This window comes from Typopeltis vanoorti, chromosome 3 (assembly GCF_054136105.1).
Source record: "Typopeltis vanoorti isolate ZY-2024b chromosome 3, IOZ_Tvanoo_1.0, whole genome shotgun sequence".
Taxonomy (NCBI): Eukaryota; Metazoa; Arthropoda; class Arachnida; order Uropygi; family Thelyphonidae; genus Typopeltis; species Typopeltis vanoorti.
In genome coordinates, this window is record NC_143551.1 from 56,382,361 (window position 1) to 56,407,317 (window position 24,957).

At 33.8% G+C, this 24,957-nt stretch overlaps 1 protein-coding gene across 4 annotated transcripts in view; it reads left to right on the plus strand.

Moving 5' to 3' along the window:
• The window catches only part of LOC150108169 (RB1-inducible coiled-coil protein 1-like), a 611,254-nt gene that overhangs the window by 149,466 nt on the left and 436,831 nt on the right, over positions 1-24,957 (plus strand). For all 4 annotated transcript variants that reach the window (XM_090390625.1, XM_090390624.1, XM_090390626.1 and 1 more), the window contains exon 8: positions 7,226-7,282. In XM_090390625.1, coding sequence (XP_090246751.1) covers positions 7,226-7,282 — 57 coding nt within the window. The remainder of the gene's footprint in view (positions 1-7,225; positions 7,283-24,957) is intronic.

Below are 24,957 nucleotides of genomic sequence, written 5' to 3' on the forward strand. Positions count from 1 at the left end.
TCCTGAAGCAGGCCCCCAGGCCAGGATTTTTGGAGGGCCCCCTACCTGTCGCTCAGGTTAAGGACAACACCTCTCTACAGGATTTGGATCAATTAGTTTAAATGATAACACAAAAGCTTAGCCACATCATCTTTGATGCACAAAATTGCTAGGGGATTAAGTCGTTCTTGGCTATATCTAATATACCTAAGAAATTCCCATTATGAACATCTCCAATCTTCGTGTTCTCTCCTTGAAATGCTAAACCTCTGGATGATAAAAATAACGTTACATCTACACTCCATTGCAGAAGTGCTCTCCACTCATTTGTTTTATATTGAATTTGTAGTAAGTCTTTATCGATTCCATGTCCTTTCAATGACTGCAAAAGATTTCCAAGCCAGATATTGTTTTTTGTGTTCAGCAATATTTTCGTGAAGAGGCAACGTACGATACAACTTTTTCCAATGCTTATTTCTAGGTGAAAATCCTTCTTGGGCTAAGTTTTTGTTATTAGAGTCGCAAAAAATACGACAAGGTAGACAATAAAGATTTTCTTTCGATACACACAATGTTGACCATTCTCTTGGAAAATGTTCTCTTGTTCTTTCATCTTTCATTTTCGTATAGAGCAAAAAATCTTGAAATTTCATACCATTAAGATCTCTTGGCAATTCCTTATAAATCTTTTGGAATTCTTGAAAGCTGATAGTTTGTACTGTCTCTTGCTGCATGTTGTTTGAGATTACTCTAAGCTAAATACTAGGGTCATCATATTTTATATCAGATTTTTCAACAGGGCGTGCAACTGAAGTATCAACTGTATCATATTCTTCCATAGTCACTCCTCCTGCAGGTTTTTCACTTGCGGCCTTTTCTTCCATTGCAAGAGGTTCACATGTAACAGTCGCTTGACTTTCGACTGCTTTATGAGTTTCTATTTGACACTGATATTCTGTTTGGATTTCAGTGTCACAAACATTATCACCACCTTCACTATGATCAGTACTAGGAACTATATCTTTTTCATTTTCAGATTTTAAAAATTTGGTTATGAATTGACGACTTCGTGATGCTTTCGATTCTCTCTCGGATTTAAGTTTCCTCTTCTGAGCTCCGGACTTATGTTTGTACTTTGAAGACATTAGGATTTTATTTATTTTAACTAGAATGTCTGCTTGCTTGAGAGCAATCTATTTAAATATTTTTAATATCTCCAATTTGTATGATCTGGAAAAAAAAAAAATTAAGTTTGTTTCATACAAAAAACATAACTAAAAAAACTTTATATTTTCTTTTACTTACTAACTAGCAAAATTTTAATTCAAATATGACAAATTCTTCTCAAATAAAAAATTTTGTAGAAAATGTTCAGTTTCTTAAGATCAACTTAGCCAACTAAAACTATCAAATAAAGCTTTCTCTTTTATAAATAAAATAAAAAATTCTCTCAGCATCTATAGAATGCGCACCAGTATGGTAGTGTGCTGGTAACATCGGGACAGCGTCGGCATTGAAACGACGCCATGCATAGAAAGCGAGATGGGCGAACGAAAAATGAAAACCAAAGTAAATCCTTTCAAATGGGAAATTTAAAAGGATTCAGAAGCGTAACCATAAGTCTGAAAAGATGGATAATGGGTTGGAAACGATTGCAAAATCTAGTAGTCCCTCTCAGCACATATTCATTCTTATTTTATAAAGTTTCTTTTTGTCTTTTGTTAGTCTCACTTAACTGGCCAACCCAACAAGATGGGCCCCCAGGCTAGTGCCCTGTCAGCCCTAACGTTGTGGGGGCCATGGGTCCCATAGTCTTTCTCAGCACTCTCATATCTGTGATCTCCAGTCTTGGATCAAGAGTTTTACTTCTAACCCAGCTCTCAGATCCATAAGTTAATTTAAATTAGTTTGAACACTGTCTATATATAGCTGGTTTAGTGTTTTGACTAATTCTGCTTTGCTAATTCTGATTCTTTGCTAATTCTGTACTTTGCTAATTCTGCTGTCTATTTCCAAATTTAATTTGTGATCTTCACTAAAAAGTGTGCTTGACCACATGCTCTGAAATAATCAGTCTATATATTAACAATTAAAAATAATGTATAAATTGTTAACCTTGTAGGTTGAGTGTTAGAGTTTCTGCTTTCCAGCCAACAGGCTGCAATTTGAATAATCTTGCTATGGGCATGGATGTTTATGATTATCTTTAGTCAGGAGATGAATTTAATCATCCAGTGTGAAATCATTCTCTAACTTATTGGATTATTGAATTGACTGGCAAAAAGTATTCTGTGTTTGGTCTCTAGAGCATGGTGTCCGGATTTGGTACAAAAAAAGTAATAAATACAGCTAATTCTCTTTTTGCATGGCTTTTTTTTTTTTACACGATTTCGAAATAACATGGTTTAGAAAACAAAAGCAGTTCTCTTTTTACACAGTATATTTTGATTTAAGATGGTTCAAATGGCCCTTATTTCCAAAATTTCTGTTTGAATTCAGTCTGTTAAAAGGGATATTTCCATTATAATTATCATTTCCTAGTATGGTACATATGTGCTTAAACTTGAATTTTGGGACCTCCCCCCCCCTCAATGTTTTAAATATCAGGGATTACTCTACACTACGGAATGTAGACAAATGCCAAGTAGAACTCATGTAGTGAAATCACAAGGAAGTGTTGATGGCTTTAAATCAGCAAAGGATCGTGTGACTCTATTTTGCAGCAATGCTTCAGGAAATCGTATATTAAAACCATTACTCATTAATCAGTCTCTAAAACCACAGGCAATGAAAGGTATGGATTTGAACATGTTACCAGTGCACTGGAAGGCAAATAAAAAAGGTTGGGTTACAAAAGAAATTTTTAATGAATGGTTCCATCAATGTTTTGTTCCAGAAGTTAAACACTATTTGATGGGAAAAAAATCTGGACTTTAAAGTTTTATGGATTACAGACAATGTGCCTGTCCATCCTATTTTAGAACACCTGAATGTGAAATTTTGTTTTCTGCCACCTGATACAATATCCTTAATACAACCACCATAGCAGGGTGTGATCACTCCCTTGAAAACTTACTACATAAGAAGAACATTCCAATACATTTTGGATAAACTAGATAAGGATAATTTACTGACAGTTATTGATGTGAGTGAGAAAGAAATTTTTTATTTTGGATTGCATTGAACTTGCTAAGTTGGCGTTATCAGAATTGAAACCATCAACTTTAAATGCATGCTGGAAAGCTACTTGGCCAGAATGTATGAAAAAGAAAAACCCCACACAACTAAATATCCCAATATCATCAGATTAGCACATGCAGTTGGCGGAGAAGGATTTGATAATTTTTCATCTGCAGATATTGAAGAATTGATGGTTGACAAGGCCGTTAGTGATGACGAAATAATAGAAGCTGTCCTTGAGAATCTCGAGGAAAAAGAAAAAAGCGATGATGATGATGAAGAGATTCTACTCGCTCACAGGATTAATTAAAGAAGGGCTTCAAATGGCTAGTAAAATTGCAAAGTCATTTTCTTACATGTGATCCAAATACTGAACGAGCTGAAGTTTAAACGTGAACTGAAATCATGTATGGTGCAATATGAAGAATTCTACAAAGATCTAGTCAAAAACAGGATTTCAATGATTAATTATAGATTTTGTGGTAAAAAAAAAAAATCAACCTTCAGAATTATTGAAAATTAGTGCTAATTTAGTTCCTTTTACTGAAGAAAATGTTTTGACATTGCAGTATGAACAGGAGATGGCCAAAGTGTTCCAAGTGATGGAAGTGATTTAATTCCAGTCTCACAAAAAAGAATGTGGCTGCTGTTAGAAAGTTATGGTGTATAAAATTGAACTAATAACCATATACATGGTTATTAGTTCAATTTTATGGGTATATTTGGACCTTTTTGAATTTCTGTTTTATTAGCGACACACTATTTTCCTTAAGAAAGATACATATATATACTTCAAATAAGTATTTAAAATAAAAAATATTCATATGATTTTCAATGATTTTCATAATCAATATTCAATGATTTTCATATGTTTTATTTTACAATAACTTATTGTTCGTGTTGGGTTTTCACATCTGGAACCATTCTTCTATTTTTTCATATGCACTCTATTCTTTTTTACATGGTTTGCATTTACACGTTTTTTTTTTTGGAACCAATCTACCATGTAAATGGAGAAATGGGTGTATTTGCTTTGTCTGTTTATATAACTCATTTGTTATATGTTCTTGCCAAATATTTTAAATATTTCATTCAAACACTTTGTTTGAAAACTTTAATTTGGCTTCCTACTTCTTTGTCAATTACTGCGTCTCTGATTCAAATAATAACAATGTGTTTGCATTGCTAATGAAGCAATCCCTAGTTTGATTTTACTATGATATTTGGATGCCTTCCATATATTTTTCCAGAGATTCACAAAAGCAGTATTATGTTCTGTCAGTCTTTGTGCTATATCCACTCCACCTTCACTTGAACATTAGTTCCTGGGTATATAAAATCCTTAATATTGTATGTTGGTCAATCTTAATTTCTTTTTGGCAGTTTAAGAACTTTTGTTTTCTTCATAATTAAGTTCAGCTTTGTCAGTTGCCTTATGCATGTCCTCGTATATCAGAGTATTTTGATATTAAAACTGTCTGCGTACTTCAGATCCTCCAACTGTGATGTGAAATTCCATTTTATTCCTCTCCTTATACATGTAACTCCTTGTGCTTCAGTGACTATGTAGAACAGTAGTTCAGACATTATATACCCTTGTCCCACAACAGCCCTTACTTAAATCCCTCTAATGTTATTTACTGTGCAGTAGCACAAATTTTTCTTTCTCTATGTTTCCATTATTATTACTTATTTATCAGAAATTCATAGTTTCTAATATTTATCCATAATGTCTCATTATCAGTCACTGTTAATACTTTGACAAAATCTGTGATGTTTAGTATAATGTTCTGCACTTTGTTCAGTTATCTTCCTCCTGTTTTAAAACCTTGTTCATGTCTTAATATCATTTATATTTCATTTTTAATTCTATTTAGCAAAATTCTGCAAAAAAAAAAAAAAAAATCTTTGCTGTTACTGATAATAGGCTAATTCTCTTACAAAATATTTCCTGTTTAATGAGATAGCCTCTCTTTGATATGTCAAGTCTCCCTATAGCAAACTCATAGGGACTACAAGGATAGTTTCTTATAATAAATAGTTTGCTGTAGGAATATTTTTTTTTTAGCATTGAATTCTACCTATGGAATTTTGGTTAGGACTTTTTGGTAGTTTGTTATAGTGATGTTTGCTGTAGTGAGAGTCAACTGTATCGGTTATCATTGCTTGCTTCTCTTGTCTGGGTATCTTTTTACTCTCTAGTACATTATTAAAGATTACTTGCAATTTATCAGCAGCAATTTCCTTAATTGTCTTAAGCATTTTTGTTATCTTATCATTATAATATCCTGTTTATATATAATATCCTTTCTCAGTTAATTATTTTCCACATTTAAAATCTCGTCAGAATGCTGTCTCCATCTTTAAGCAATCTTATCCTCTTCTGCTTGCAGCAGGCCCTTTTTATCGTTTACTGCATTTTCTTGTTTCCTTCTTTCAGAAACATATATTTCTTGCCACTTTAAAATACCATTTTACATGACCTAATCTGCATCCTTTCTCAGCTTCTTCTCCTTTGTTGTCCAAATAAATTATCTTATATCCTGCAGTCTTTTAGATAACTTACGTTCTCTCTCTCTCTGTATAATTTCTCTGATGAATGCCTTTAATTCTTTGAGACTTAGTATTTTCAGACATTTTATTTTACCCCTTATTCTCTATTAATTTCCATATCTTGTTTCATATCCACTCATTATACCCATTTCTTAGTATCTAAACCATCAACTTCATCATACAGTCAAGTCTCACTATAGCAAAACCATTCACACTAACAAACTACTGGAAAGTCTTAACCAGAATCCCAGGCTCAGTGCTGTTCTAAAGAAAATTCATTATGGTAAACTGCTTGCTACTGGTCTCTTTTGGTCTCTACATGTTCTCTGTAATGAGAGTTGACTGCTATTCTAAAATGTTTCCATTTCCCATCACATCTTCTAGACGTTCTCCTTTCCCACTTTCTGCTTTCTTATTCCCCAAAATTTGAAATTGATTCTTTATCATAATGGAATCTCCCTTTATTTCATTCATTTTTAACTCAGACATGTCATATCCATAGATTCTGTAGTTCAGTGTATTGATGATTCCAGCCAGAGGGAATTTTATACCCCCAAAGAAGCTGGGATGCAAAGAACTTTTATCAGAGATTTTCAAGTGAAAAGGGTTGGCTGGTCTCATTCAGAGGCAGCAGGGTATTCTACATGGAAACTTGGTTTTTCATGCTGTAAAACAGGCCAAAATAATGTATTCAATGCATTGTTCTATTCTGCTATATATGTCTATATATTGAATAGAACAATGCATTGAATAATTGTGTGTTAATCCTTCATTGAACAATGCAGGATTAACACCCTATGAAAAACAATAACTAGGTTTTTAAGATGCCAAGTTACTTAGTTGTGACAGGCTATTGAGCTTAACACACAAAGAAAGAAAGATGGATGGATGGACATGTCATATTCTTTCACGAAATGATACCAGGTAAATCACCATTCAAATTTCTTTTTACTACATGTTCCATTTTCTAATGCTCTCATCTTCATTAGTTCTTTTGTCGGCATTCATTTTTGTTATGTAATAAACAAAAAAACTTGTCTAAACTTATATTTTGTCACGAGTACCTATACATTTTAATAATAATAATAATCACCTCATGCTTTGGTATTTGTTCTGTATATTTCTGTAATTTTTTATCAAGGACCTCTTTTCTTTGCAATCCTTATTACTTGGTGCATAAAACTGCAAACTGCATAATGGTTAATTTAATATATCTTGAATATAATCTAGCCACCATTCAAGAAAGTTGCAGCAGAGTGAGAATAAAATAACTTTGCCTGCAATATATAATCAAGTACCTTAACATTAAATATACAATTAAAGTTGATTATACAATAATAAGATTAAAGTCAGTTTATCTTTTGCTGTAACTTTCTCTGCACAAACAACAACATGTTTGCTGAAGTTTTTAAACAACCCCAAATTATATTGAACTTCATATGCTGATTTAAAGTATAGTAAAGAGTGGCTAAAAGCTGGAGGTAACTTAATATTTAAAAACATTTAATTGCAGGATATGCAGGACAATTTGGACCAGATCTCTGATAGATGTTTACGAGGTTTTGAGCAGGTTTGAGATATATTTTATAATTTTGGTTAACATTTTACGTCAGATAACTTTTATTTCAAATTTTTAATTATTTTTTAAGTTATTTATTTCTGAAGAAATTACTAAGGACCTTATGTCACTGCTATTCTAAACCGTGTAAGATACCGAGGTTAAATCAATGCAGAAGTCATATATTTTCCATATCAGTATTCCACAATACTCAATACACCTCCTTTCATATGCGTATGTTACTACTGAAGCAGATGATGTCTAGTCATGCAAAGATACTTTGCTTGCTAGATCTAGTTTCTACTAATGAGACCTCAGAAAGAGGTCAGAACTGGCCTGGCCAGTCATCCTTCCCATGATGCATAGCAATATATATGCCAGACAGGAGGTAGGTTGTGCATTATAGTATATTGAAGTAATTGAGATTAAGTCAACAGCTTCTATATACAAGTAGCCGTTTGTGAAGATACTTCGCATGCAAACTCTGTTTGCTTATGCTTGAGTAAAGGATTGAAACAAGAATGTAATCTATATTGGTGTCCTGACAGATAACACACTAATTTGGAGGAAAATTGTCAATAGGAAGTTAGTAATAATGTAATTCATCTTGTACTGTCATAAGCAAGATGAAGAGTACACATCCTTTGAGGGTACATATCAAGAATATAGTTTGTTTGGCAAAATCCCATATTATCAACCCAGTATAATAAATTTAGTTTAATCCTTTATCCAAGTGTATGCATACAAAGTTTGCACCTGAAGTATCTTCAGGACTAAGGCAACTCGTAGTAAAGGTGGACCAAGCTCTCATCACTTCATGTCTCAGTATCTCCCATAATGCAAAGCACATCTCCTTGCAGACATGTATAATGCTATGCATTAAGGGAAGGGCCACTACCCAGACCGGTTTCGACCTTTATTAAGGTCTCGTCAGTGGGAGCCAGACCCAGAATTGGTGATACTAAGGCAGAAGCAATGGAGAGGTCATATTTATTTATACAAGTTGCCAAAAGGTGTACCACCTTATTATTAAATTACTCTGGATGGAAGTTTATTTTCCACTTGGTTAGATAAAGGATTAAACTAAATTTATTATAGTCTAGCCAAGTGGAAAATAAACTTCCAACATCTTTCTCTAAATCCAGAGTAATTTAATAATAAGGTTGTACACCTTTTGGCAACTCGTATAAGTAAATATGACCTCTCCATTGCTTCGGCCTTAGTATCACCAATTCTGGCTCTGGCTCCCACTAACGAGACCTCAATAAAGGTCGAAACCCGGTCTGGATATTGGCACTTTCCTTAATGCATAGCATTATACGTGTCTGTAAGGAGATGTGCTTTGCATTATGGGAGATACTGAGACATGGAGTGATGAGAACTTGGTCCACTTTTACTATGAGTTGCCTGAGTCCTGATGATACTTCAGGTGCAAACTTTGCTTGCATACACTTGGATAAAGGATTAAACTAAATTTATTTTAGTCTAACCAAGTGGAAAATAATCTTCCAACATCAGCCCAGTCTGGTTTCTCTGAATGTATTTATAGAAGTGTTTTCCTCCAAAATCTCGACAGAATGAAATCAATGCAGCAGTTCCTAATTGTTGAATATTCCCATGCAATCTGTGACTATTTTAAATTCTTCAAAACAGTGTTCTTCTCAGTTTAATATTGGCAGTGTGCAAGCTCCCATTATGCCTATTGCATGAAGCAAAGATGGCAGCAGCAACAAAGCTCAATGTTGTTTTATAAGTAATATTGATGTAACTATGTAGAGCTTTATTTTTCTGTATGTTGATTCCAATTTCATTGACCTTTTGTTGATAGGAAGAATTAAAGAGAGGGTTCTTTAATTCTCACAAAAAAACACAAGGAAATAAGTAATAATATTTATTTAAAGCCATATATTTCAACTTGAATATTACAGGCCATCATCAGTGGCAACGATAGTTAATTACAAGTTAGAATGCAAACAATAGTTGATTTGAAACAGTAAGAGTTGCATGATGTTATACATAAAACAATGCAGTGGTATAACTGAGTAAACATTGGATTATTAATTATTCATTAACTGTATTAAAAAAAAACTTTAGTGATGTGTGATTAGAATAAGACTTTCTCAATCTTAGATAACATGAGACAGTCATTCCACTTTAAGTTGAGATAGTGAAGTAAGGCCTCAGCACTTTCTTTAAACAGACTTTTAAGTTTATAGTGACACAGATAAAGTATGCATGTATCATTTCCTGTTTCTGGCTTGGCAGAAACAGGAAATCTGAGAAATCTGGCTTGGCACTGCATGGAATAGATACAGACCACAGTATCCTATGGTCTGAAACACAATTCATCTGTATCACTATAAATTTGAATGTTTATTTAAAGAAAGCACTGAGGCCTTACTTCACCATCTGAACCTAAATTGGAATGACTGCCTCTCATTATCTTAGATATGGGAAAGTCTTATTTTAATGTTGTGGGTGTTGCGTGAATGTGCAAATGAATTGTCAACCCCTCTTACCTGGATATTTAATTTAAGTTTGAACTCTGGTATGGTCCCTAGGGAGTGGAAGTTAGGCAAAGTGGTTCCTTTGCATAAGGGTGGCTCTAAAACTGCAGTATTGAATTACAGACCAATCACCATCTCAGGAGTAGTGGTAAAAGTATTGGAAAAGTTGGTTAAAGACAAAATTCAAGAATGGGTGGATCAGGATATGATGCTCTATAGAGGCCAACATGGTTTTGTTAAAGGTAGATCCTGCCTTAGCAATCTATTAACTATTCATAATAGGATAACATCCGAGTTGGACAAAGGAACTGGCTACACAGTGGTACTTCTGGATTTTGCTAAGGCTTTTGACAGGATACCCCATAGAACACTGTTATGCAAATTGGAGCAGATGGGAATGGATATTAAATTGGTGATATGGATAGGAGAATGGCTCAGGGAGAGATACCATAAGGTGGTGTATGGAGGAGCCGAGTCCAGAATGAGGCAGGTGACCAGTGGTGTGCCTCAGGGCTCTGTGCTTGAGCCAATGTTGTTTAATTTGTATATAAATGATATAGGAAACGGCTTAAAGGGAGATATTCAGTTGTTTGCTGATGATGCAAAGTTGTGTAGTGCAATAAAAAATCAAGCTGATGTTGAAAGTTTGCAGGAGGATTTAAATAAGCTGGTAAAATGGGCAAAAGAAAATGGATGTCAGTTCAATGTGGAAAAGTGTAAAGTCATGCATTTTGGGATTAAAAGATTACCAGCTGTGTACTACATCGATGGAAAGGTACTCCAAGAGATTGATGAGGCCAGGGACTTAGGGGTATTGGTAGATAGGGAGATGAAGTTCAGAGGACACATTGCTAAGGTGTCCAAGATTGCACATAGGATTACTTGGTTGTTGAGGAACACACTGACATCCAGAGATAAAGAGGTTATTATTCCCCTTTATAAAGCATTGATACTTCCACATTTGGATTACTGTGCTCAGGTCTGGTCACCTGGATTCCTTGGAGATGAGGAGGCTGTGGAGAGGGTTCAGAGAAGAGTGACCAAGTTGGTGAGTGATATAAAAATGCTCCCTACATTGATAGATTGAGAGCTTGTGGATTGCAGAGATTGGTTGATAGGCGAAGAAGAGGGGATATGATAGAAACATTCAAATTACTAAAAGGTTTTTATAGGATTGATGCAGGGGAAATGTTTCAGCTGTGTGATAGTGATGGAAGAACAAGAGGTCATCTGTGGAAATTAAAGAAGAGTGTGGTTAACAAAGGTGTCAGAACAAGGTTTTTTGCCTGGAGGGTGGTGAATGAGTGGAATTCATTGCCTGACTTAGTTGTGAGCTCTTCGTCTGTAAATGAATTCAAGAAGAGATATGACAGATATTGTTTTGCTAGTTTGGGTCTCCCGCGATGAGTCTACTGACTCCATGGAGATACCCGTAATAATAAAAAAAAAAAAAATAATAATAAAATAATCACGTTACTAATTTTTTTTAAAAAATACAGTTAATGAATAATTAATAATCCAATGTTTTTTTTTCAGTTATACCATTGCATTGGTTTTTATATAACATCATGAGTACATGCAGATTATGCAGTACTATTATAGTATCTTATATTCCATTTGAGTGTTGAGGAATTGATGATGGTTAATTGTAAATAGGCATGACAGATATATGCAGGTATCTTTTGTATCAGTTACAATTAAACTAGACTAACAATAACAGGATTCCATATAATTCCAGTATTCTTGCTGAAAAATAGAACATTGTTAAAAATTAATTTCCTTGATTGTTTAAGATGTATTTCATCTAAATTTTGTTTTGGTTTTATTACACAGTAAATTCTGGTTAATCGGGGCAGCCATTTTGTTGGGACAAGTTTGGAAGAACAAAAATGAAATGAGAATATGACAAGAATTTGATTCTTTTATTTGGCACACATTGCCTTTTAATTGGGCCAGTCATGGAGTGTTAGAGAAATTATGTAATCTTGATTCAAAAATTTAGTGCTGATGGCACCTGCTACTGACAAATCAGAGCTATTTTATCATGCCACATTGAATTGTTCCCTGTGTTATAAACATGCTACACTGTTTGGATCAAAGAAAGCAATAGATCGTGTAACAGTGTTATGCTGTTTAAATATGTCAAGAACTAGCAAACAGAAGCTGTTATTTATTGAAAAAAGGTAACATCTTGATGCCCTAAAGGTATTAGAATGGACCAGTTCAGTACCATTCATACAAAAATGTGTGGATGATTGAATTTTTTAAGAATTGGCTTATGAGTTGAGATGTGGAATTACATTAGAAATCAAGAAAAATTTTAATGGTTCTTGACAGTTGTTAAGGAGGTCAGTGCAAAAGTTAATCATTTATGTACAATATAATTTATGGCTGATAGTTAGTGAGATATAAGCAAGAAGACCATTCAGAATTGTTTGGCATTCAGCATTCAGTCATGGATATATTCCAGATATGACTAATAGTGAAAATGATGTCCCATTAGATGTTAACCACATCAGAAATTATAAAGCATATGCATCCATTGATAATAATCGTCAATGCTATAATAAAAATGGAAATTTTGAGGATAAACGAATAAAATTGAAGCAAGCCATTAGAAAGAATAAAGAAAGGGATGAGGATAACATTCCCAAGCTTGACTACACTCAGGATGCTAGAAAATTTATTACTGGATGGCAACTATTTCATGCAGGAAGGCAATATTATGTCTGTGCTGATTTTGTTTAATTGCAGTCAAAAAAAAAAAAAAAGCTACACTCAATCAATTCCTACATTAGTCATTAACTTATAAGAATTGCATGAGCGTTTTAATATGTATATAAATGGAATTATTTTTATGGCAAATATTTTACTCTAATTAAAGTAGTTGTTTAAGTTTATAAGTCAGTAATTTGTTACGTAATAAAAAAAAAAAAAAAACTTGTCTAAACTTTGTCATGTGTACATATACATTTTAAACTCTTTACATGCAACTTTGTTTAATCGGGGACAACCACTTAATTAAGCCAAATTATGCTGTTATTGATGTGGCCCAATTTACCAGAATCTACTGTATATAATTTTTATTAATAATTTATCATTTATTTGTCATTATATTTGGCAAAATGAAACATAATAGGTGATTCAGTTAAATAAAATTTTGTCCATTTGACGTGTGATTTTCTTATTTATTGAATTTTTTTTTAAATTCATAAAAGATTTCTTATTTCATTCACAAATATAGTGATATTCAAAAATGTGAAGTTCCATTCATCAAGTTTAAGCCCAAATTTAAATCAAAACAAAAATCTATGCATAAATAAATTGTAAAAATTCAAAATATCATCTCAACCAATTATTTTAATTTCCTAGGACAGTGGTGTTCAACCTGTCGATCGCTGAGCGATTTTTAGCCGATCTCTTGTTTATTCCTCCTTACTTACAAATTTAATTAAAATTGAAAACATAATATTTTATTTATCATTATTTTGTATTATTTTTTAATTCTCTTTAAGTGTATTGCTATTGTTTATTTATTTTTCGTTAAAATTGTCAAATCAGTAATTTTCTTATAAGTTCGGATAAATGAATTAATTTGGATCAGTGGAAGTCAAACAGTGAGCCAAGTGAATACAATTATAAGCAAAGCACATCGTATGTTTCATTTATAATTGTGTTTACTCGTAACTACATCACACACTTCCCACTACCCACTGTTAGAATTTCTGTTAAGTTTCAGTTGCTCTAAATTTATCGTTGGATTTACCATTATTTTGTACAATGGTAAATGGAAAGTGTTGTTGTTTGGTTTGTAATTCATCTGCAGCAATTCCAAAAAAAGGTAATATTGAGAGACATTTTCAATCGCTACATGCAAAATATGATGAAGATTTTCCCCAAAATTCCGAAATGCATGAATCAAGAATTATAAATTTAAAGGTAGGACTTTCTGGACAACAAAATATGATTTCGAAAGTAATAAATAAACCAATATCAGCCACTATTGCATCTTTCAAAGTGTGTCATTTATTAACAAAAGCAAAAAAGCCTTTTACTGATGGAAAGTTAATAAAAGAATCGTTTCTTGCAGCAGCAGAATCTTTATTTTCTGATTTTAAAAATAAAAATGAAATCATTTCGAATATTAAAGATTTACAACTTTCCAGAACAATGGTTATGAGAAGAGTTGAAATTTTAAATGCCGATCTGAATACTCAGTTAATGTCAGACATTCACAAGTGTGTTGCATTTTCATTACAATTTGATGAATCAAACGACTTCATTGATACTGCTCAGTTAATGGTATTTATTCGCATGGTATTTCAAGCCTATTCAAGTAAAGAAGAACTTTTTAAAATTGTACCATTATTGGGAAGGACTACGGGAGAAGACATTTTTTTGGCATTTGACAAATTTGTGAAACAACACAAACTTCCACTTTTTAAACTTGTGTCTATTACTACTGATGGTGTTCCTACAATGATAGGTATTAAATCAGGCTTCATTTCATTATGTAAAAACGATGACAAATATCCAGATATTTTAATGTACCACTGTATTATCCACCAACAAGTACTGTGTAGTAAAAGATTAAACACAAAAGATGTTTTGGATATTACATTTAAAATTGTAAATTCTGTTCGAGGAAAAGCCCTGCAACGGCGGTTATTTAAATTAAAGGCAGGTGATGATAGGGAACTTCTGTTGTACAATAATGTTTGCTGGCTCAGCAGAAGTAAATTTTTAGAAAGATTTCTTGTATTAATTAATGATATAAAAAATTTTTTGATGAAAAAGGAGATATTTATCCACAATTCAGTGATAAAAGATGGTTGTTACACTTATCATTTTTAGTAGATTTCTGTAAAAAATTAAACAATTTAAATTTAGAGTTATGAGGTAGAGATAAAAATTTAATTGACATGTTAAGTTCAATAAAAACTTTCCAACAATACTTACTTTTAATGATGAATTATATTTTAATTATTTTAAAGATGAATAAAAACTTTCCAACCATACTTACTTTTAAAGATGAATTACTTTTATTAAAGAAAAATATAAATGACTGCGAATTTAGACATCTCCCATATTTATTAAAATTTTTAAACAAAATCAAAAAATGCTTCGCTGTGATTTAAAAGAATTTATTCATGAAATAGAATTAGTTGAGGAAGAAATAAATTCAAGATTTAAAGATTTTAATAAAGCTGAAATGATTGTATCTTTTATCAATAATCCATTTCAAGAAAACTTGAACATCACAGAAATTTAAAATAAAATTAGTGGGCTGTTTGATATAAATCAAGCTTTGTTGATTACATGTGATTTTATATGTAATAAAATTAAGTTTACTGATTTTATTACATATAAAATCAATAAACAATGAAGTCATTTGGAAGTATGCACATGAAAAATTTCCAATATTAACTGATATAAAAATTCTATCGTGTTTCAGATCGACATACTTGTCAGAATCTGCTTTTTCAAATATGAACGTCATAAAAAAATAAATTAAGAAACCAAATTACAAATGATCATTTGGATGATTGTCTGCAATTGGCCACTTCTTCATATCTACTTGACTATGAAAATATTGCGAGGTCCAAACAGTGCCAAATTTCACATTAACTTTTTTTATAATCAACCAGTTTCCTATAACTGGTGAGTTTGTAATCAATCTTTTTTTTTTTTTTTTTTTTCTAACTTTGGTTTTCCAAAATAGAGAAATAAAGATTTTATTCCAATATATTTGTTTTATTTGTTGTATTAAAATAATTAAAAGTGATAAATAAATTTTTAAATACACAAATAAAGTTTTTAGTTTCTTTAAAGTTTTTAAGGCTGAGAGTGGGTTCTCCGAAGTGAGTGAGTGCATTTAACTGCATAGTTGTGCATAATCAGATATCAGGGTGGCGGAACGTGATCTATATAAGAGAGTAGATCGCCGAATAACTTAGAAAAGTAGCTCGCATAGTTAAAAAGGTTGAACACCACTGTCCTAGGATATATCCTTAAAGGTATATGGATACTACAAAAGTCCACCACAATTAAGATTTCATCAACATCAAATTCCTGACATATACCCTCAAGGGGTGTACAGAATTTTATGATAGCAATACATGAAAAGTTACATCAATACAAACTTCTTATCAACAGTTTTCCTCCAGATTAGTCTGTTATCTGTCATCATTCCAATATTATCAGATCTTTTATTTCTAATTTCTTCTAAGGCACTTTTTTACTGTGTCAGTCCACCTATATCTTGGTCTTCTTCTGGGTCTTTTTCCTGTAATCCTGGCCAAGAACACTTGTTTAGCTAATCTTTCCTCTCCCATTCTGTTTAAGTGGCCATACCACCTAAGATTAGCTCTGCTAACACATTCCTGAATACTAACAATGTCAAGTTCTTTCCTAATATCGTCATTTTTAATATGATGCTGCCATTGATACCATCTATAAATTAAAGATGCCAAAAAATTATGTTCTTGGTTTAATCCTTTATCCAAGTGTAAGCAAACAAAGTTTGCACGTGAAGTAACTTCACGACTGGGCAACTTGCATATAGAGGTTGATGACTTTACATCACTTGCCTTAGTACCCCATAATGCAAAGCACATGTCCTTAAGGGCATGTATAATGCTGTGTGAATTATGGGAAGGGTCACTATCCAAACTTGTTTTGACATCTTTAATTTATTGTATAACCAGGTGGAAAAACTTTCGACATCTATCTCTAATCCAGAGTATTTTAGTAATAAGATGTGACACCTTTTGCTGCTGCTTGTATATGGAAATATGACTTCTGCATTACTTCAACCTTCTGATTCCCACTGATGGATGAAACCTCAGTAAAGGTCGAAAGTGGTCTGGGTAGTGACTTCCCATAATGCATAACATTATACATTATGGCAGCTAATGACTTCACATCACTAAAGCAAGTGATGTGAAGTCATTTGCCTCTATATATGAGTTGCTCAGTCATGAAGTTACTTCACGTGCAAATTTTGTTTGTTTACACTTGGATAAAGGATTAAACCAAGAATATAATTTCTTGGCATCTTTAATTTATAGTATAGCCAGGTGGAAAAACTTTCAACATCGATGCCATCTGTTCGGTCCCCTAATCTTTCTCAGGACTCTCATATCCGTGGTCTCCGGTCTTTGATTCAAGAGTTTTATTTCTAACCCGGATCTGAGATCCATAAGTTAAAACTGGTTGAACACTGTCTTGTATACAGCTAGTTTTGACTCATCTCTCTCTTCTTCCATACAAATTTATTCAGTTGACTTCCTATCATACCGGCTTTGCTAATTCTGCTGTCTATTTCCAGATTTAATTTATCATCTTCACTAAAAATTGCCTAAATAGCTGAAATATTTTACTTCTTCTATAGTTTCTATATTCAGAATGCAGTTGATGTTTTCAGTGTTTCATTTTCATTGTCTTTGTCTTTTTAATGCCGATATTCATATCAAATTTATACCAGCAGTAATTCAATTTGGTCAGGGAATCCTGACCAAATTGAGTTATTGGATTTATTTAAAAGTATAAGATCATCTGCATAAAGTAAAAAGCTGAGATTAACATATCCAATTTTGATATCAGATTTAATACCACTTTCCTTCATAATGTGATCCATGTAGATAATGAATAACAGCGGAGATGACATGTCCCCTTGTCACATGCCTGATTTAACATCATACCACCTTTCTGTATACCTCCTTCAATTCTACTGCTGATTTATAACTCAAATAGAGACTATGTATTGCTTGATATAATATCCCATTTCCACCATATAACTGGAGCATTATGAACAGGTTTCCTGTTGGCACCTTGTTATATGCCTTTTCTAAATATACTAAACCAAAATACAGATCCTTGTTATATTCCCACGATTTCTCAACTATTTGTCTTAAAGTTGAAAATTTGATCCTGATAAACCTCTGTTTCACCTGAACCCTGCTTCTTCTTCTTCTTCTTCTCCATGCTTCTCTTCCATAATTTTGCTTGCTTGCCCATTTTTCAAGAATACTTGCATAAATCTTACCAGGAACACTCAGTAGAGAAATTCATTACTATTCTCACATACCCTGCCAGAGAACACCTAACTTAGAATTGCTCAACTTCAACCTTCTTTGGCTAAAGCTATCCCTTCCCCACTCAGTCAAATTCATCTGCTGTCTCTATCGCTCTCCTAATACCACCAATCATTCTGAGCTCTTTCATTTCCTCTCCCTAAAAGTTGATTTTCTCCATTCCCACTTTCCTAACAGCGAAATCATCTTTCTGGATGATTTTAATGTCTAACACCAATTGGCTATCCTCTTTCAGTTGATTTCAGGCAGAGATGCTGAAACATTTGCCATCACTAATGACCGTACACAAATTGTTCAAAAGCTGACTAGATAACCCAAACCACTCCCCAAATAACCTAGATCTTCTTTACTAATGACCCCTCCAAATATGTAGTGAGCCCCCCTGGGTAATTCTGACCACAACCTAGTGCTCATCTCCCCCCCCCCCCCCCCTTGTACAAAGCTTACACAGCCACTCCCACACAAGAGTAGTTTGGCATTATAACAGTGGCAAATGGGACAGCCTCATAGACTACTATGCTTCATTCCCATGGTTGAATTATTGTTTCCGGTCTTCCAGCCCAAACATATGCACCGAACGTATCACCAAAGTAATCTCCACTGGCATGAAAACATACATTCCCCACACTACTCTGAACTGCCGTCCCCAAACTAAACCCTGCTTCTCCGAAAGATGTACCAATGCAGTACAAATGAAAAATCAGGCATACCTTAACTGGCTCAAATCGCGAACCCCATCCTCTTTCAACGCCTGTACTGAAGCTCAAAACAGATGCAAGAAAATTATCAATGCTTCTAAAACAGAATTTGAATGGGTAGGAAGCTTGTAGCCTGTCCAAATAGCAGCCATGCCTTTTAATCTCTTGCCAAGGCAATTGGTCGTAACTTTTGCCCTACACTACTCCTACCTCTATCATACCCAGATGGCTCAATTGCAACATCACCGACAGAAAAAGCTAACCTCCTGGCCTTACACTTTGCCTCCAATGCACACATAACTGACAATGACAAATGCCCTCCAGTCATTCCAACTGCCCAACATGCAATGTCCCCTGTATCCTTTTGCCAAAAAGATATCATAAACCTGTTATCTAAATTAGACACAAAAAAGTCTCCTGCCCCTGATGGCATTCCTCCAATTGTCCTGAAGGTCTGCACAGCAGAACTGACTCCTATCCTATGCTGTCTGTACACACACTCTTTCTCCAATGGTATATGTCCCAAAGCCTGGAAACTGGTTAACATTCAACCCATTCCCCAAAGGGAGGGGGAAATCACTACCACTCTATCTCACTCACTTCAGTCCTATATAAAGTGATGGAGAAAATCATAAATTTTCATCTCCTATTCTACCTCGAAGGTACCCAACTATTAAGCGACCATCAGTACGGATTCTCTCAAAACCGATCAACAGGAGATCTACTCTCGTACATCACCCATCGCCGGACAAATGCCATGGAGAAATTCGGCGAATCCCAAGTAGTTGCACGTGATATCTCTAAAGCCTTTGACTGGGTCTGGCACAAAGGCTTACAAAGCAAACTCCCATCATTTGGACTGGCTCAGGACTTCTGCAGATGGATTGCGCTTCCTGTCTGGACGAACACTGTGTGTGTGATGGTAGATGGTTCCCTATCCTCTCACCATCCAACTAATGCTGGGATCCCACAAGGTTCAGTTGACCTCTAACCCAATACACAGTTTTGCAGATGACAGCACATTACACTACTCCCTCTCATTTGACAAACCCTACTCTACACAACTCACTTCGACCCACAGAACATCAACCACCACTGCCCTTAATTCTGATCTCCAAGCCATCCTTCAATGGAGCTCAGATAACCTTGTCAACTTCAATGCTAGTAAAACCCAGTTCTGTCTTATTTCTCACAAAAAAGAACCATTTTCCCCCAACATTGTTTTTGATAACACTCAAATTCCCAGACAAGATGAGATTTCTCTTCTCGGAATTACCCTGACATCAAGACTTTCCTGGCATAAACACATCACAACATTGCATCCTCAGCTTCCAAAAAACTAGGTTTTCTCTTTTGCTCAAGACGCTACTTCACCTCTAAACAGCTGTTAACATTATACAAATCACAAATCTGCCCAGCTATCAAATACTGCTCTCACATTTGGATTGAGACTCCTAAAAGCTCCCTCAAAATGCTTGACTCAATACAGAGGAGAGCAGTTAGACTGATAAATGACCCATCTCTCACCAACTCGCTTCCCTCACTTTCACATTGATGCTTGGTCTCTGTGACTTGTATATTCTATAAATATTTCCATGGGAAATGCTCATCTGAAACAGCATTGATAATTCCCCCACTCTGTACTAAGCCCATTGAAACACTTACAGCTGCTGCCCAACATCCTTTCACAGTACACCTTGAAACCCACAGAACAAGTTTCCTTTCCTCCTCCATCCTTGCTACTGCGGTACTGTGGAATAGTCTCCCCTCCCCGATGTATTTCCCAAGGAATACAACATACAGGCTTTTAAATCAAATGTAAACAAGTTTCTCCTTTCCCAACCCACTACCCATGTACAGTACTAACGTACTATAGGTTGACTAGCCAACCTCTCGTATATGTGCCCAACATAAAAAAAAAAAAATAACAATACAAATTTATGCTCTTTTTTTATAGATGGGTACTATATATTTTGCCAAGAAAGTCATGAACAGATGCTTAAGTTATTGTGATATAGTGCTGGAAGACACCAAAATGGCCACTGGGGAAGAGCAAAAAGGAACTTCCAATGAAGTTAACAAGAATGATGAAGCTTGATCAAAGCCTTCTGGAAGTTCAATTTCTGATAGCATTAATCTCAGAAGAAGACGCCTCTACTTTACTGATTTACATAAAATAGGAACAAAGAATGTAAGAAGCATGTATCAAGAAAAACTGGAACTGGAAAAGCCTCCACTTTACTGATTTACATAAAATAGGAACAAAGAATGTAAGAAGCATGTATCAAGAAAAACTGGAACTGGTAAAGAAAGAAATGAGAACAACTTGAGTTTCACTGAACTGAGATGGAATGGGTCACTTTGATACCGATAATTTCATGATGCATTACTCTGGACATGAAAACCTTCCAAGAAATGGAGTAGCATTCATAGTTAGAAGATAATACAGAAAATACATTTCGGGTTACAGCCCAGTGTCCAATAGAATAATTCTCATCAGAATAAAGGCATATCTAGTGAATGTTACACTCATACAGGTGTATGCACTCACTACAGATTCAAGCGAAGATGTGGTCAAAGAATTTTACAGTGGCTTACAACAAATAGTATACAGTATTGATAAAACAGATTTTCTCTTCATATTAGGTGATTGGAATGCAAAAGTGCTAGAAAAAGAAAAAAGAGGCATCACTGGAAAATTTGGTTTAGGACTAAGTAATGAAGCAGGAAAAAGGATGTTGGAGTTTTTTTGTTGAGAACATTTCAGCCTCCTACAAGTCTTCAGCTTCAGCATACCAGCTTAAAGAAGGTGTGATTAAAATGGGGTTATGAAAGTATATTTGTGAAATATACTTTCAATAATTAGAATTTCTGAAAGTATACTTATTATTTTCTGATGATGTTATTCTATGTTATGTGATAACAGCTGCCAGTGATTTTTTATTAAAAGTGTAGTTTATAGGACTGACTAATCTGATTCTTTGCTTATGTGATGTCACATCCAAAGGCTGTGACACCATGTGGCATGCTGTTGTTCATGCCACATGGCAATAGTGAGAGCTTAAAGAAAGTGAAAATGGAAAGAGAAGAAAGAAAAGATGTTTGAAATAGAGAACAAGGGATAAAGAGGAAATATAATTATTTTGGGAATGAACTTTTGTTAATGGTTTATGATATGATATTTACCAAGATTAAGGAGAAAATTCTCTGTTTTGTTTTGTAATATCTTCAGATAATCACACTTAGACATAGTAATACAGTCTTCCACACAGTTAGTAAAGATAATATTGGCTAGAATGGAGCCTAAAGTTGTTTTAAAAAAACAAACAAACAGACACCTTTTTCTTTAGACTAATTCAAGAAACTCAACAAATTGGAATAATTAATGAAAAAGGAATATTTTGTGATGTGAAGCAAGCTTTATTTGAGCAAGGAAAAGAAGTATTTTATGTTTCTGTTATTCTTCATATGCAGGCAGGAATTATTTACTCCTTTATTTTATTTTATTTCTTCATCACATTGGCAAAGAAAATTAAATGCTGTTTTGCAACAGTATTATTAGAAGCAATTGTTTATTACTTAAAGAATTTTAAGGAATTGTAATATGATGGTCATATATGTTACTGAGCTGTTATTTCCTTAAATTATGATTTGGTTAATTCTTGCTATTGCTAAATCTATTCAAATATATATTTAACATGAGAGAGAATAGCAGAGTTTTATGAACATTTTATAATTTGTAATTATTTATTTTTATTTTAAATAAATTATCATCATCATCATCAAATTCCTGCCCTGTACCCTCAAGGGGTGTACAGGATATGATAGTACCACACGAAAAAAATTACATCATTACTAACTTCCTATCTACAATTTTCCTACAAATCAGTCTGTTACTTGTCAAGACCTCAACATTATCAGATCTTATATTTCTATCGTCTAAGGCACTTTGTACCATATCAATCCACCTATATCTTGGTCTTCCTCTGGGTCGTTTTCCTGCCAACCTGGCAGAGAACACTTGTTTTGCTAATCTTTCCTCTCGTATTCTATCTAAGTGACCATACCACCTGAGATTAGCTCTGCTAACGTATTCCTGGATGCTGACAATGTCAATTTCTTTCCTAATATCCTCATTTTTAATATGATATTGCCATTGATGCCATCTGTTCATGCCTCTAATCTTTCTCAGGACTCTCATATCTGCGGTCTCTAGTCTTTAGTCAAGTGTTTTACTTCTGACCCAGCTCTCAGATCCATAAGTTAAAACTGGTTTGAACACTGTCTTGTATATAGCTAATTTAGTGTTCTGACTAATTTCTCTCTTATTCCATATGAATTTATTCAATTGACTTCCCACCATACCAGCTTTGTTGATTCTGTTGTCTATTTCTATATTTAATTTACCATCTTCACTAAAAATCGTGCCTAAGTAGGTGATATGTTTTACTTGTTCCACAGGTTCTCCATTCACAACACAGCTGACATTTTCAATGATTCTGCCTATTTTCATTGTCTTTGTCTTTTTATTGCTGACCTTCATACCATATCTATTACAACAGCTATTCAATTTAGTCAGAGAATCTTGCAGACTTGTAGCAGATTTATTTAGAAGTATAACATCATCTGCATAAAGCAAAGAGCTGACATTAACATCTCCAATTTTGATATCATGTTTAATACCACTTTCCTTCATAATGTGATCCATATAGATAATGAATAACAGAGGGGATAATGTGCATCCTTGTCTCACACCAGATTTAACATTAAACCATCTTCCTGTACTTCCTTCGATTCTAACTGCTGACTTACAACTCAAATAAAGACTAAGTACTATATAAATTATTTATTTTAGTTTTATTTCATTAGAGTCAAGACTCATCAGTTGTATTTTGTGAATGCTTATGTATTTCTGAAACCTGAAACAAACCTGATTTTGATTATGAAAAAAATTGTTCTTTTCTTTTTTTATTGATGGACTGAATCTTAAGAAAATTAATTGAAAGAAAAAAAAATTACAGTAGTTTAATGTCATTTGTGTATCTTTGTCTCTTTCTCTCACACGCACACAGACCTTGTTATAAAAGTATTACTTCCTTGACTGAGGGAATGTCTATTTTTTCTTCTGTTCAAAAAGCTTGGAAGAAGAAAAAATTAAGCATAAAGCCATAACAAATCTGAAAGTTATTCTTAGAATAGGTAATGAAGCATTCCTCTAATCATAATAAGTGATTTTGCAATACATTGCTCAAAATTTGCAAAACTGTAATGCTCAGCTCACTAGGATAGGACTCTTCCGGTTGTGTAGGGATTGACTTACAACTGTAATTGTTCTTCTGTATATTGGGTTTATCTTATATCAGATTCAAGGAATATTCAGAAAAATTGTGATACTCACTATGAAGGAATTGAGGTAGAACCATGTAACTTACACATTATTCCATATATTCTCCACAAAGTGTGATACACTTGTTACAACTGCTGCATTATTTGCAATCCTCTGAGAACAAAAAAATCTTTCCCTTGTTGCACAAGCCAGTCGTCAGCTGCAGATGTGACCTCATCATCTGTGGTAAATTTTGTTCCCTTCAAGTGTTTCTTTAAATTTGGGAATAGGAAATAGTCAGGTGGGTCAGGCCTATCAAATAGGGTGGGTGAGGCAGATATTGAAACCCAAGTCATGTATTGTCTGTTGGATTTCATGAGCAGTGCAAGCAGGTGCATTGTCCTGCAAAAGCAACACACCTCTGCTCAATTTCCTAAGATGTTTTTCTTTCAGTAACTTGACTTACCATAATAATGGTAGTGAATACCTGACGCTACTGTCGTGACGTTCTATTTTCATGTTATGTTCTAAATCCGCCATCTTTGTTCAAGTCACTCTTATCAGTATAACAACTAATTGCAAATTGATCACCGATCCAAAAGTAGGGAACTTTATAATTATACTGCGCCACCCTATTTTTAGATTAGTCTATATAAAATAGTAGGATCAATTCTTAATTAAGTTAGCAGTCTCCTCATTTATTTAGGCCGAATTATTTACTATTCCACTTGGGGTTCCTGCAAGATTCGAATATTTATGAACGATGCAATAAAAAGGAATTCAGGCAAACACAATATTTAGATTAACAAAATAAAACATTTAATATATGATATATATATATATAACAAATACAAGAATTCTGCTTTAAAATGAAACAATACAATTAACTTAATACATCTTGCTAAGTCACTCATGCCAATTCAATGTTCTAAACTTTCGCATACAAGTCACAGCTTCAAAATCACAAGCTTTCTTAACTCAAGTTAATAAAACGAAACTTTTTATTTAATCAGTCTCCACATATCCATCAGCTGTACTTAATGTTTAAATTCACAGGAAA